Genomic DNA, 14,587 nt, shown 5'->3' with positions numbered 1-14,587 from the left:
GACAGACAGTACAGCTGCATACAAAATAAACACTGTACATTAAACACTTGACAATATATACATTGGATAGATTACATACATTAGATTACGCAACACATATATTGCAAGTTACGATGTCATATACAAAGTACAGTTATCCTCACCTCATACGTCCCATTCTTATTATCCACCACCTCTGTCTCCGTGGTTACCGCCCCGTCCACCGACATAATCTCGGCCCGCAGCGCCGCGTTGCCCGTCTTCACCAGCTCGCTGTCCTTGTCCTTGGTCGTCACTGTGACAGTGGTGTGTTGGCCAACCAGTGTGTGGCGTAGTCCCTCTCCCGTGGCGACGGAGGTGTGGCCAATGGCTCCCGTGGTGATGAGCACGCCCAGGTTCTGGATAGAACGACGTAGACCCTCTGTCTCCACCTGGCAGTCAAGATGGCCGTTCTCATGGGGCTGGGAGGGGGAAAGGGTAGGTTTGTTAAGTTTATCAAATCAAACTTTATTTGCCACATGTGCCGAATACAACAAGTGTAGACTTTACCGTGAAATGCTTACTTACAAGCCCTTAACCAACAGTGCAGTTCAAGAAGAAGAACATATTTACAAAGTAGACATAAATAAAAAGTAACACAATAACAATAATGAGGCTATATACAGGGGGCACCGGTACCAAGTCAGTGTGCATGTGTACAGGCTAGTTGAGGTATTCTGTACATGTAGGTGGGGGTGAAGTGACTATGCATAGGTGACAAACAAGCAGCGAGTAGCAGCAGTGTATAAAAGAGGGGGGGGGGGGTCAATGTAAATTGTCCTGTGGCGATTTTTATGAATTGTTCAGCAGTCTAATGGCTTGGGGTTAAAGCTGTTGAGGAGGCTTTTGGTCCTAGACTTGGCGCTCCGGTACCGCTTGCCGTGCGGTAGCAGAGAAAACAGTCTATAACTTGGGTGACTGTCGACTCTGACAATTTTATGGGCTTTCCTCTGACACCACCTATTATAGGCCCTGCATGGCAGGAAGCTTGGCCCCAGTGATGTACTGGGCCATTCACACTACCCTCTGTAGCGCCTTACGGTCAGATGTTGGGCAGTTTCCGTACCAGGTGATGCAACCGGTCAGGATGCTCTCGATTGTGCAGCTGTAGAACCTTTTGAGGATCTGGGGACCCATGCCAAATCTTTTCAGTCTCCTGAGGGGGAAAAGGTTTTGTCGTGCCCTCTTCACGACTCTTGGTATGTTTGGACCATGATAGTTTGTTGGTGATGTGGACACCAAGGAATTTGAAACTCTCGACCCGCTCCACTACAGCCCCATCGATGTGAATGGGGGCCTGTTCGGCCCTCCTGTTCCTGTAGTCCACGATCAGCTCCTTTGTCTTGTTCACATTGAGGGAGAGGTTGTTGTCCTGGCACCACACTGCCAGGTCTCTGATCTCCTCCCTATAGGCCGTCTAATGGTTGTTGGTGGTGATAAGGCTTACCACTGTTGTGTCATCAGCAAACTAAATGATGGTGTTGGAGTCGTGTTTGGCCACGCAGTCATGGGTGAACAGGGAATACAGGAGGGGACTAAGTACACACCCCTGAGGGGTCCCAGTGTTAAGGATCAGCATGGCAGACATGTTGTTGCCTACTCTTACCACCTGGGGTAAGAGTAGCTCGTCAGCATCCTTATGGCTTTGTCCCGAATAGCACCTATTCTCTATATACTGTAGTGCACTTTTGACCAGGGCCCATTGGGAACGTAGCCTTTATCATCATTGTATACGGATATATGTGAAACGAACAAACAAACGAATGTGTCCACCAACCTGTTCTGGGTAGGTGTGTCGAGCCAGGGCGCTGACCCTCTCCCCCATCTGTTTCTGGACCAGCAGAACCTCTGTAGCACTGCCATGGCTCAGAGCCTGCTCCGTAAAACTACTGCAGCTCTGGATGTTGTCCTTACCCTGCAGGAGAGAAGAGAGCTGGGCCTGGAGCACCTACAGACAGAGAGAAGAGGAGGCATGTTAAGAGAGGTAGGAGAGGGAGGGATAGTCAGTTAGGGAGGAGAGGAGAGAGAAATAGTTGGAGGGAGGAGGGGGATAGTAAGAGTCAGGGAGGAGAGGAGGGAGGGATAGTCAGTTAGGGAGGAGAGGAGAGAGAGAATGGTAGGTAGGTAGTCAGAAACAGAGTGAAGAGAGGGAGAAAAATTAGGTAAGACCGAGAGAGAAAGAGAGTCGAGAGAGATAGTCATCCACAGAAGTAAGAGAGAGGTAGTTCTTCATAGACCATCACTGTGTCCCAAATGACCCCCTATATAGTGCCCTACTTTTGACCAGAGCCTTATGAGCCCTGGTCATAAATAGTGCATTGAATAGGATATAGGGTGCCATTTGGGAGAGCAGATCTAATCCTGTTGCAGGTACCTTCTGCTTGGTGCAGCAGATGTTCTCTAGGTCAGTGATGAGGGTGGTCTTCCTGAGGTGTAGCGCCCTCTCTAGCTCCTCAAAGGTACTGCTGATCTCTGTCACCGCCTCGTTCTTCCTGTCAGTCAGCTGCTTGGAGATCTCCCCTACCAGCTCTATAGCAGCCCTCAGCTGGGGCAGCCTGGGACAGGAAGAGGAAACAGTATATTGTCACTACCTCACACAGTCCAAGTCTAATCAACGAGCATGAACAGAGGAACTGACTAAATGTGTGTGCAATTTCTATCGATCTTCATGAGAAGCTGAAACCAGAGACTGGAAAACTGTACTCCGGTCATTTATCATTGCACTTACCAAGACTTATCCAGTGTGTACACGGTCAATGTACTCAGAATAGGGCTTTAACGATCCTAATACCGTCCCTCATTACAGACAGAGCAGTATAGACCGTACCTCATTACAGACAGAACAGTATAGACCGTCCCTCATTACAGACAGAATAGTATAGATTGTCCCTCATTACAGGCAGAGCAGTCTAGACCGGTTTACCATCCAGTACCTGTTGCGTATGGCATCCAGCTGGGTCTTAAGGGCTGCTTTCTGTTGCTCCAAGACATCTCTCAGAGGGACAGTCACATGTTCCCTGTGCTCTCCCTCAGTACACTCCAGACACATGGCAGTCTCACACGACTCGCAGTAGAACTCCATCACCTACAGGGGGCGCATGGGAGCAACACACAGCACAGCTCAACACACATGATGACTCACCATAGACCAGGCAGGTTCATACAGTGACAAGGTCAAACATGGATATCTTTACTCAATGTTTAGGGGCTTGTAAATGTCGTGAATCCACACTCCTGAACAATACTCTCACTTCAATAGAAAACTGTCAAGGTCGGCCCTCAGTCCTTTTTCCTTCAAGTCAGATGTGATTTAGCTAGTCCATGGTACATATCCACAAAGCGACTCAAAGTAGGAGTGATGATCTAGGATCCGTTTAGCCTTTTAGATCATAATGAATGAGATTATATGGACAGATCCTAGATCAGTACTCTTACTCGTCCCGGATCTAAAATCAGTTGTGTTCACTCTATCAGTCAGTGACACCAATGTATCATCAATTAGATGCCAGACTGAAGCCTACCTTTCCCTCTTTGTTGGGGCAGGAGAGTTGCAGCAGAGGGGCAGTAGAGGGGTAATAGAAGCTTACCTTGCCCTCGTGGTTGGGGCAGGAGAGTTGCAGCAGAGGGGCAGTAGAGGGGTAGATGGGGCAGAAGAGGGGTAATAGAAGCCTACATTGCCCTCGTGGTTGGGGCAGGAGAGTTGCAGCAGAGGGGCAGTAGAGGGGTAGATGGGGCAGTAGAGGGGTAATAGAAGCCTACCTTGCCCTCGTGGTTGGGGCAGGAGAGTTGCAGCAGAGGGGCAGTAGAGGGGTAGATGGGGCAGAAGAGGGGTAATAGAAGCCTACCTTGCCCTCGTGGTTGGGGCAGGAGAGTTGCAGCAGAGGGGCAGTAGAGGGGTAGATGGGGCAGTAGAGGGGTAATAGAAGCCTACCTTGCCCTCGTGGTTGGGGCAGGAGAGTTGCAGCAGAGGGGCAGTAGAGGGGTAGATGGGGCAGAAGAGGGGTAATAGAAGCCTACCTTGCCCTCGTGGTTGGGGCAGGAGAGGTGCAGTAGAGGGGTAGATGGGGCAGTAGAGGGGTAATAGAAGCCTACCTTGCCCTCGTGGTTGGGGCAGGAGAGGTGCAGTAGAGGGGTAGATGGGGCAGTAGAGGGGTAATAGAAGCCTACCTTGCCCTCGTGGTTGGGGCAGGAGAGTTGCAGCAGAGGGGCAGTAGAGGGGTAGATGGGGCAGAAGAGGGGTAATAGAAGCCTACCTTGCCCTCGTGGTTGGGGCAGGAGAGGTGCAGTAGAGGGGTAGATGGGGCAGTAGAGGGGTAATAGAAGCCTACCTTGCCCTCGTGGTTGGGGCAGGAGAGTTGCAGCAGAGAGGCAGTAGAGGGGTAGATGGGGCAGTAGAGGGGTAATAGAAGCCTACCTTGCCCTCGTGGTTGGGGCAGGAGAGTTGCAGCAGAGAGGCAGTAGAGGGGTAGATGGGGCAGTAGAGGGGTAATAGAAGCCTACCTTGCCCTCGTGGTTGGGGCAGGAGAGTGGCTGGCAGGCGGCAGCAGCACTGACTGACTCCAGCACACTGCAGGCCTCTGGAGGAGAACACTCTGGGTCCCTCTGCAGCACCTCCATCAGGTTGGTTATGAAGAAGTTGTTCTGCAGCGCGGCCACGCCTTTCTCTGGCAGGATGGACGTCTGACGACACACTGGACACGATAGTGTCAGAGACTGAGGGGGGATGTAGTTCTGTAGGCATCTGGAAAAGACAGGAGAGAACAACAGGGATGGCTTGTTATAAACCATGTCAAGTTGATGGTTATGGTTCATCACATTACACTTTCAACAATTGGCACCAATACAAAGGGTCAAGTCAAGGATCTACAACAGCGCAGCCTACTACAGGCAGTGCATGCAATATGTCTGCTCAGTAGGCCAGTAGCCTCTCCTGAAGATGATGTGAACAGAACAGACAGGGCAGAGGACAGTGCAGAGGACAGTGCAGACGTCAGCGAGCTGTGTCAGGCAATATGGAGAGCGCAGAGCTCGCTCAGGCAGATGAGGGCATTCCTGTCAAGTGAGGGTAGCAGGGGTGGAAAGACCTGCTCGCTGGCAGCATCACTGTGGACTGTGCCACCTCCTCTGTGTTCTCCCTTCTCTCTCCTCTCTTCCTCCATATCTCTCTGTCTCTCCAGGTGAAGAGGGGCGTGTGGCCCCTCCTCCCCCTGTGAATGTCTGGTGGGATGGGTGAAACAGCAGTACTGTGGCACCCTCAGGAGAATGCACCCTGCTCTCCCTCCACCAGGCCTGGAGATGCTGCCTGTCACCTTAAGTCACAGGGAAGCAAAAGCTGCTAAGGAGATCCCTGGCATACAGTACCAGTACCCTCTCTGACGTTATGCTTTAACACATATTTGACTCTCTCATGGCTTTATGCTGTAACACATATTTGACTCTCTCATGACGTTATGCTTTAACACATATTTGACTCTCTCATGACTTTATGCTGTAACACATATTTGACTCTCTCATGACTTTATGCTGTAACACATATTTGACTCTCTCATGGCTTTATGCTGTAACACATATTTGACTCTCTCATGACGTTATGCTGTAACACATATTTGACTCTCTCATGGCTTTATGCTGTAACACATATTTGACTCTCTCATGACTTTATGCTGTAACACATATTTGACTCTCTCATGACTTTATGCTGTAACACATATTTGACTCTCTCATGACTTTATGCTGTAACACATATTTGACTCTCTCATGGCTTTATGCTGTAACACATATTTGACTCTCTCATGACTTTATGCTGTAACACATATTTGACTCTCTCATGGCTTTATGCTGTAACACATATTTGACTCTCTCATGGCTTTATGCTGTAACACATATTTGACTCTCTCATGACTTTATGCTGTAACACATATTTGACTCTCTCATGGCTTTATGCTGTAACACATATTTGACTCTCTCATGGCTTTATGCTGTAACACATATTTGACTCTCTCATGACTTTATGCTGTAACACATATTTGACTCTCTCATGACTTTATGCTGTAACACATATTTGACTCTCTCATAAAGATGCTGTAAGAATTCTCTCTCTCTCAAACCATTACATTGTGCCCTGACCTAGTTCAACATCTCATCATTGCAGGGCAGGAATTACATTTTCCTTCTTAGATTAAAATAAGTGACAAATACTGTGCATCTGGTAAAGTAGTTTTGCAAAGACCATAAATTAGAGTTAATTTCAGAACCCAGCAGAACCTTGGGGTTGTGCCAGTAGTTAGGGTTAGGGAGAGGTCGGGAAAGAGTTCGGAAGGGTGAAAATGACTTCTTACTAGGGATGACCCCACTTAGCCGACTGGTCGATTGTTTGGTCGATAGGCTTTTTTCGACTGAGATTTGTTTAGTCGAGCAGTAGCAAAAATAAATGTATATTTAAGCAATAAGGCCAGAGGAGGTATAGTATATGTATGTATCACAAAACCCCGAGGAGCCTTATTGCCATAATAAACTGGTTACATTATAAACTGGTTACAGTGAAACTAAATGTTTGTCATACCCGTGGAATACGGGTATACCACGGCTGTCAGCCAATCAGAATTCAAGGCTCAAACCACCCAGTTTATATACACTGCTCAAAAAAATAAAGGGAACACTTAAACAACACAATGTAACTCCAAGTCAATCACACTTCTGTGAAATCAAACTGTCCACTTAGGAAGCAACACTGATTGACAATACATTTCACATGCTGTTGTGCAAATGGAATAGACAAAAGGTGGAAAGTATAGGCAATTAGCAAGACACCACCAATAAAGGAGTGGTTCTGCAGGTGGTGACCACAGACCACTTCTCAGTTCCTATGCTTCCTGGCTGATGTTTTGGTCACTTTTGAATGCTGGCGGTGCTTTCACTCTAGTGGTAGCATGAGACGGAGTCTACAACCCACACAAGTGGCTCAGGTAGTGCAGCTCATCCAGGATGGCACATCAATGCGAGTTGTGGCAAGAAGGTTTGCTGTGTCTGTCAGCGTAGTGTCCAGAGCATGGAGGCGCTACCAGGAGACAGGCCAGTACATCAGGAGACGTGGAGGAGGCCGTAGGAGGGCAACAACCCAGCAGCAGGACCGCTACCTCCGCCTTTGTGCAAGAAAGAGCACTGCCAGAGCCCCGCAAAATGACCTCCAGCAGGCCACAAATGTGCATGGGAACCATATTTAGGTAGCCTGTTTTCTGTTGTGTTTTGTGGGTGGTTGTCTTCTGTATTAATACTAAATAGGATGTACTCTTAGGCCTACAGCTCAATGGTAGTTATAGAAGGATGCTATACTAAGCCTACTAATTATAATGACATTACTTATTATAATGATGGTCACAATAATAATAGTAATAATAATGAGGAGATGAGAAAACAGCACTTGCCTTACTGTCTAAAAAAAGTGAGGAGGAAACCCGAACATAATTAGGTCTATAATTAATAGCCTAACTGTTAAATGTGCCTGGTTTTATGAATCATCCATATATATCTCCAGAAATAAGACAGATCCTGCTTCTGTTGCCTGTTTGAGTTAATAGCCTACTGATTCCGTGAGCACCAAGCCCCACGCAAAGACATGTCAAGTAAACGATTTCACAAATTTGGCTGTTTTAATAACAGTCCTTTTTCTTGATCTCCTTCTTAATGTTATTATTACTATTATTATTATGACCATCATTATAATAAGTAATGTTATTATAATTAGTAGGCTTAGTATAGCATCCTTCTATAACTACCATTGAGCTGTAGGCCTAAGAGTACATCCTATTTAGTATTAATACAGTAACTTACTTAGGCCTATATTTCAATACTTATACAGGCTACTGTATCAATCAATCATTCATTCATTCATTCATTCATTCATTCATGTCATCACATAGCATAAGAGTCATTCATGATTTGAAATGCAATCAAGCATTTTAGTTTAAAAATAATTTAATGCAAGCCTTGAATAATAAAAGCTCAAACAATAAAAAAACTGTTCCATTTTGGAAATTGCATTCACAAATGAATGCGACTGTTTTTAGTCTTTTCTGTAATAAAGTCTTAATAAAAAAACATTACAACAAAGTCTCTGGTACACTTATCATGTATTTAGTGGTGTTTACATTGTTCCAACGCAGCACTTTCTCCTTAACCTTATTTTTCTTGATCCTTATTTTTCTTCATTTTGGAATATATAATGATCTGATGCACATTCAGATGTCATAAATCAGCACTGCAGAGCTCCCCCTGTACTATGCCGTGCCTTGATTGTGTTACTGTTGATGATATCTGGAAATGTGCATGTACACCCTGGCCCATATACTGTTGCTAGCCCCAATTCTGAATTGTGCTCTGATATCTGCTTCACTGATTTCTGTTCTCGTAAAAGCCTGGGTTTTATGCACGTTAACACTAAAAGCTTATTACCTAAAATGGTTCAATTGAAAGTGTGGGTTCACAGCTCCAAACCAGATGTGTTGGTCATTACTGAGACGTGGTTAAGAAAGAGTGTTTTGAATACTGATGTTAACCTTTCTGGTTTTAACCTTTTTTGGCAAGACAGATCCTCCAAAGGTGGGGGCGTGGCAATCTTTACCAAGGATCACCTTCAGTGCTCGGTTGTCTCCACCAAGTCTGTCCCCAAACAATTTAATTTGCTGGTTTTAAGCATTAAACGTTCAAATAGCTCTGTGTTGACTGTTGCTGGATGCTATCGTCCTCCATCAGCACCGGCCTGTACCCTACCTGCCCTAAACTCTCTCCTGGCCCCTTACACTAAGTCTGAATTTGTCCTGCTAGGTGACCCAAACTGGGACATGCTTAAACCACCTGACCAAGTCCTGAAACAATGGGACTCCCTCAATTTCTCTCAGATTATTACGAATGGGGCGGCAGGTAGCCTAGTGGTTAGAGCTTTGGGCCAGTAACCGAAAGGTTGCTAGATCGAATCTGTAACGGTTTTCCTCCTCGTCTGAAGAGGAGTAAGAGATGTCGTACGTGTCCATATTCAAAGAATACAAAAATAACAACGTGAATGATACAAAACGAAAACGAAACAGTCCCGTATGGTGAAAACACAGACACAGGAAACAACCACCCACAAAACACAAAGGAAAACAGGCTACCTAAATATGGCTCCCAATCAGAGACAACGACTGACACCTGCCTCTGATTGGGAACCATACTAGGCCAAACACATAGAAATATAACAATAGAACAAAACATAGAAAAACAACATAGAATGCCCACCCCAACTCACGCCCTGACCAAACTAAAATAAAGACATAAACAAAGGAACTAAGTTCAGAACGTGACAGAATCCCCGAGCTGACAAGGTACAAATCTGTTGTTCTGCCCCCGAACAAGGCAGTTAACCCACTGTTCCTAGGCTGTCATTGTAAATAAGAATTTGTTCTTAACTGAGTTAAGTTTAACGTGCCTAGTCAAATAAAGGTTAAAAAAATAATAATAATAATAAATCCCACAAGGTATGTCTCCAAACACCCAGAAAAGGCTACTCTTCTCAATGTTATCCTAACAAATAATCCTTATAGGTATCAGTCTGGTGTTTCTGTAATGACCTTAGCGATCACTGTTTTACAGCCTATGAAACGGCCTGTGTGAAATGGCTGCTCAGTTAAACGACCTGTCCTGATTTGTCATAGACGCTTGCTAAAAAAAACTTTAATGAGCAAGCCTTCCTTCATGAACTGTAAATTGGTATAGATTCAGCTTGATTCCCTCTGTCGAAGACGCTTGGACCTTCTTTTTTGATATTTTCAGTGGTATTGTTAAGAACAAATTCTTATTTACAATGGCGGCCTACCAAAAGGCCTCCTGCAGGGACGGAGGCCTGAGATAAAAATTAAATACAATATAAATATATATAAAACACACGTCACAACAAGAGAGACAACACAACACTATATAAAGAGTGACCTAAGACAAGAACATAGCAAGGCAGCAACACATGACAACACAGCATGGTAGCAACACAACATAACAACAACATGGTAGCAACACAACATGGTAGCGGCACAAAAGATGTTACAAACATTATTGGGCACAGACAACAGCACAAAAGGGCAAGAAGGTAGACCCAACAATACATCACACAAAGCAGCCACAACTGTCAGTAAGAGTGTCCATGATTGTCATTGAATGAAGAGATTGAGATAAAACTGTCCAGTTTGAGTGTTTGTTGCAGCTCGTTCCAGTCGCTAGCTGCAGCGAACTGAAAAGACGAGCGATTCAGGGATGTGTGTGCTTCGGGGACCTTTAACAGAATGTGACTGGTAGAATGGGTGTTGTGTGTGGAGGATGAGGGCTTCAGTAGATATCTCAGATAGGGGTGAGTGAGGCCTAAGAGGGTTTTTATAAATAAGCATCAACCAGGGGGTCTTACGACGGGTATACAGAGATGACCATTTTACAGAGGAGTATAGAGTGCAGTGATGTGTTCTATAAGGAGCGTTGGCCGAATGGTAAAGACCATCTAGCCGCTCGAGAGCGCCCTTATCCGCCGATCTATAAATTATGTCTCCGTTATCTAGCATGGGTAGGATGGTCATCTGAATCAGGGTTAGTTTGGCAGCTGGGGTGAAACAGGAGCAATTACGATAGAGGAAACCAAGTCTAGATTTAACTTTAGCCTGCAGCTTTGATATGTGCTAAGAGAAGGACAGTGCACTGTCTAGTCATACTCCAAAGTACTTGTATGAGGTGACTACCTCAAGCTCTAAACCCTCAGAGGTAGTAATCACACCTGTGGGAGGAGGGGCATTCTTCTTACCAAACCACATGACCTATATTTTGGAGGGGTTCAGAACAAGGTTAAGGGTAGAGAAAGCTTGTTGGACATTAAGAAAGCTTTGTTGTAGAGCATTTAACACAGAATCCAGGGAGGGGCCAGCTGAGTATGAGACTGTATCATCTGCCTATAAATGGATAAATCTGCCTATCCTACTGCCTGAGCTATGTTGTTGATGTAAATTGAGAAGCGTGTGGGGCCTAGGATCAAGCCTTGGGGTACTCCCTTGGTGACAGGCAGTGGCTGAGACAGCAGATTTTCTGACTTTATACACTGCACTCTTTGAGAGAGGTAGTTAGCAAACCAGCCCAAAGACCCCACAGAGGCAACAATACTCCTTAGCCGGCCCACAAGAATGGAATGGTCTACCGTATCAAAAGGTTTGGCGAAGTCAATAAAAATAGCAGCACAATATTGCTTAGAATCAAGGGCAATGGTGACATCATTGAGGACCTTTAAGGTTGCAGTGACACATCCATAACCTGAGCGGAAACCAGATTGCATACCCGAGAGAATACTATAGACATCAAGAAAGCCAGTCAGTTGATTATTGACAAGTTTTATCAACACATTTTGATAAACAGGGCAAAATAGAAATAGGCCTATAACAGTTAGGATCAGCTTGATCTCTCCCTTTAAATAAAGGATGAACCGTGGCTGCCTTCCAAGCAATGGGAACCTCCCCAGAGAGGAGAGACCGACTTGGCGATTATAGGGGCATCAACCTTAGAGAAGAAATGGTCTAAACCATCTGACCCAGATGTTTTTGGGGGTCAAGTTTAAGGAGCTCCTTTAGCACCTCGGACTCAGTTACTGCCTGCAGGGAGAAACTTTGTAGCGTGGCAGGGGGAAAAGGGGGAGAAGCATCGGGGATAGTCGCATTAGAAGGGGTGGGAGATGAGGAAATGTTGGATGGGCAAGGAGGCATGGCTGAGTCAAACAGGAATCCTGACTTAATAGCATGGTATTCATTCACTGTAATAGCTACTGTAAATTGGACAGTGCAGTTAGATTAACAAGAATTTAAGCTTTCTGCCAATATCAGATATGTCTATGTCCTGGGAAATGTTCTTATTACTTACAACCTCATGCTAGTCATATTAGCCTACGTTAGCGCAACCGTCCCGTGGACGGGACACCGAGCCCGAAGTAGTTTTAACGGACTTGCCTAGTTAAATAAAGGTGCAATTAAAAAATTCTACATGTACACAACTAGTCAAATGTATTCCACACATCTGACTTCCCCTTTACCTCATGAGCAACCAGTAGCCTAAACATTACCCCGTTTCGAGTTTATTTGTCACGTCCTCTGCATCCATTCTGCTGTAATGGTGCTCCCAGTTTGTTATAACCAATTCATTGATGTGATTATGATATGCTATAGGTCAGGCCTTATTGGTCACATGCATGGGATGCATACATGTGTCACATAAAGAGAGCAAGGGTTGAGGGAACAGGGGATGTTTTCCCTAAACAAATGCGGGATTTCAGTAACGTAACTTTTCAGTTAGAATTGGCTGTAATTAAGTTGCAGCTTCAGCAACACGGACAGTGCGATAAACACTGTGGTGGTCGCTGCAGCAAGGAGGAGAGAGAGACAACGGGTGCTAGTCACACAGTCACTGTCTGTGTATTTTTTAACACAGTGCACGCAGCAAGTCTGAGCCAGGCCCAGCGCAATCAAATCAACTGCTGGTCGGACTCCCTCTAGTCATTTGTGTCTTAATTATTTAATCAAACTGTGTGCTTAAAGCACAAGCTCAGTGAATATAGTTGATTTGATTAAAACAAATAGGATGTGTCTATATATGGTCGACAAAGATTTTTGGGGGTTTTGGTATAGGCCAAGGTTCCCCAACTGGCGGTGATTTTATTTGCCCCCCCCCCAAGTTTTGAGCAATTTTTAAAAATATATTTTATATATATATATTTTATTTTATTGTTAGACATAAGACTGTAAAAACACCAGCAAATGAGCTCTAAGTGATTTTAATTTTGGAAATCTGTTCCAAACTATTCCCATGCATAATAGAGAGATGTGTGATCATATACAAATGTAAGCAAGGTTTGAAATGATTATGTTTTAGTCAAATATTATATCTCTTTGGGCTTCTTGTGGTCAATTTGCAGTTATTTGTAATTATGTTCCGGTCCCCAGAACAAATCGGCCCGCGGCTGATTTTGGTGGATGATCCCTGGTGTAGGGTGTATGGTAGAGACTTAATTCTCACAGAAGGTGTGTAGACAGGGCAGGACTTTAGGGTTGTGGTAGTGGTTAGGTGTAGGGTGTATGGTGTATGGTAGAGACTTACTTCTCACAGAAGGTGTGTAGGCAGGGCAGGACTTTAGGGTTGTGGTAGTGGTCCAGACAGATGCTGCAGACCAGGAACTGTTTGTCTATCTGCCGGACCACTGGGCTGGTGCTGCCCGTCTCACGCTTCGCCATGGCGACAGACATTCACAGGGAGAGGGAGGACAAGCACCTCTTCACCTGGAGAGAGAGAGCGAGATGAGCAGGTGAGAGCACTGACACACAAACTGCGTTACGAATTCAAACTCTTTTCCCTAGAGTGTATCCATGCTTAATTTTCTTCATAGATTGTTGAGGCATTGGATTGGTGAAAGCATTGGCTAGAGGGATGTTACAGCATTTTTCTTACACAAGTTAATTCCCTTTACATCCATGACAGAGAGTGAATTAATAGAGAATCAGAACACAACTACGGAGAAAGAGGAGGCCCCACCTGACCATAGGAAGGGAGAACAGGATCACTAACAGTTCATGGCTTCACAGCAGGAAGAGGGCGTCATGTCATTGTATAGAAGAATGACTTGATGTCCAGAAACAATGGCATCATCATCAGGAGACAAAGTAAAGGGTGCTCTCCTAGTTTATCCAACCCTATCCTATAAACACAGATGATCCCTTATATGGACCAGCTACACTAGCAGCCTATCTAACAATGAAAATAAATGTATTTAAAAATGGAAGGAAGTACGGAAGAGGCAAAATCAGGTGGGACTATTCTAGCCAATGAGAGGGTATACGCGTGTGAACAATGATCACAACGGTTTCCACTAGTTACCACAGCCACAAAGTCAAAATGGTCTCTTGTTGTAAAAAATTAATGAAAAGAAAAATGTGCTTTTTGGTTTTAATTTAAGGGTAGGATTAGGCATAAGGTTAGCAGTGTGGTTAGGGTTAGGTTTACAATCACATTTTAAGAAGATAAATTGTAGAAATAGGTGGGGTTTATCACTTTGTGTCTGTGGTAACTAGTGACGACTAGGCACAATTCCGATATAACAACTCATAATTTTTTGTCAAGGCTGCCAAAATGTCACGCGTCCTACTTATATTCGTACACTCGTAACAACCTAATCATTACGAAACTTCTATTCGATCAAATAAGCCACAAGTAGGAAATAGGCCATTCAATATTTTTGACACCATCTCATTGGGGCAGCAGGTAGCCTAGTGGTTAGAGCACTGCGCCAGTAACCGAAAGGTTGCTGAATCGAATCCCCGAACTGGCAAGGTAAAACATCTGTCGTTCTGCCCCTGAACAAGGCAGTTAACCCACTGTTCCCCGGTATGTCGTCATTGCAGATAAGAATTTGTTCTTAACTGACTTGCCTAGTGACATAAAGGTTAAATCTTTTAAAAAATAACACATTTATACACTCCTCGCTTGGTGAGCGGAGAAAAATGAAAAAACGCCACCTGCTGGAGAA

At 44.9% G+C, this 14,587-nt stretch overlaps 1 protein-coding gene across 4 annotated transcripts in view; it reads right to left on the bottom strand.

The window, feature by feature from the left end:
• LOC120028681 (tripartite motif-containing protein 3-like) overlaps positions 1-14,587 on the bottom strand; it is a 40,469-nt gene that overhangs the window by 9,106 nt on the left and 16,776 nt on the right. For 3 of the 4 annotated variants that reach the window (XM_038973901.1, XM_038973900.1, XM_038973899.1), the window contains 6 exons: positions 13,165-13,343; positions 4,519-4,759; positions 2,952-3,103; positions 2,393-2,573; positions 1,796-1,966; positions 144-440 (listed from right to left, as the gene is read on the bottom strand). In XM_038973901.1, coding sequence (XP_038829829.1) covers positions 144-440; positions 1,796-1,966; positions 2,393-2,573; positions 2,952-3,103; positions 4,519-4,759; positions 13,165-13,310 — 1,188 coding nt within the window. In that variant the 5' untranslated portion in view covers positions 13,311-13,343. Of the gene's footprint in view, positions 1-143; positions 441-1,795; positions 1,967-2,392; positions 2,574-2,951; positions 3,104-3,605; positions 3,627-4,518; positions 4,760-13,164; positions 13,344-14,587 lie in introns of those variants that run through there. The other variant, XM_038973902.1, reaches the window with a different exon arrangement.

The sequence above is a fragment of the Salvelinus namaycush genome, chromosome 34, assembly GCF_016432855.1.
Source record: "Salvelinus namaycush isolate Seneca chromosome 34, SaNama_1.0, whole genome shotgun sequence".
Lineage (NCBI taxonomy): Eukaryota > Metazoa > Chordata > Actinopteri > Salmoniformes > Salmonidae > Salvelinus > Salvelinus namaycush.
Note: the sequence above shows the minus strand (reverse complement) of the source record. Positions and strands in the feature narration are given on the sequence as shown.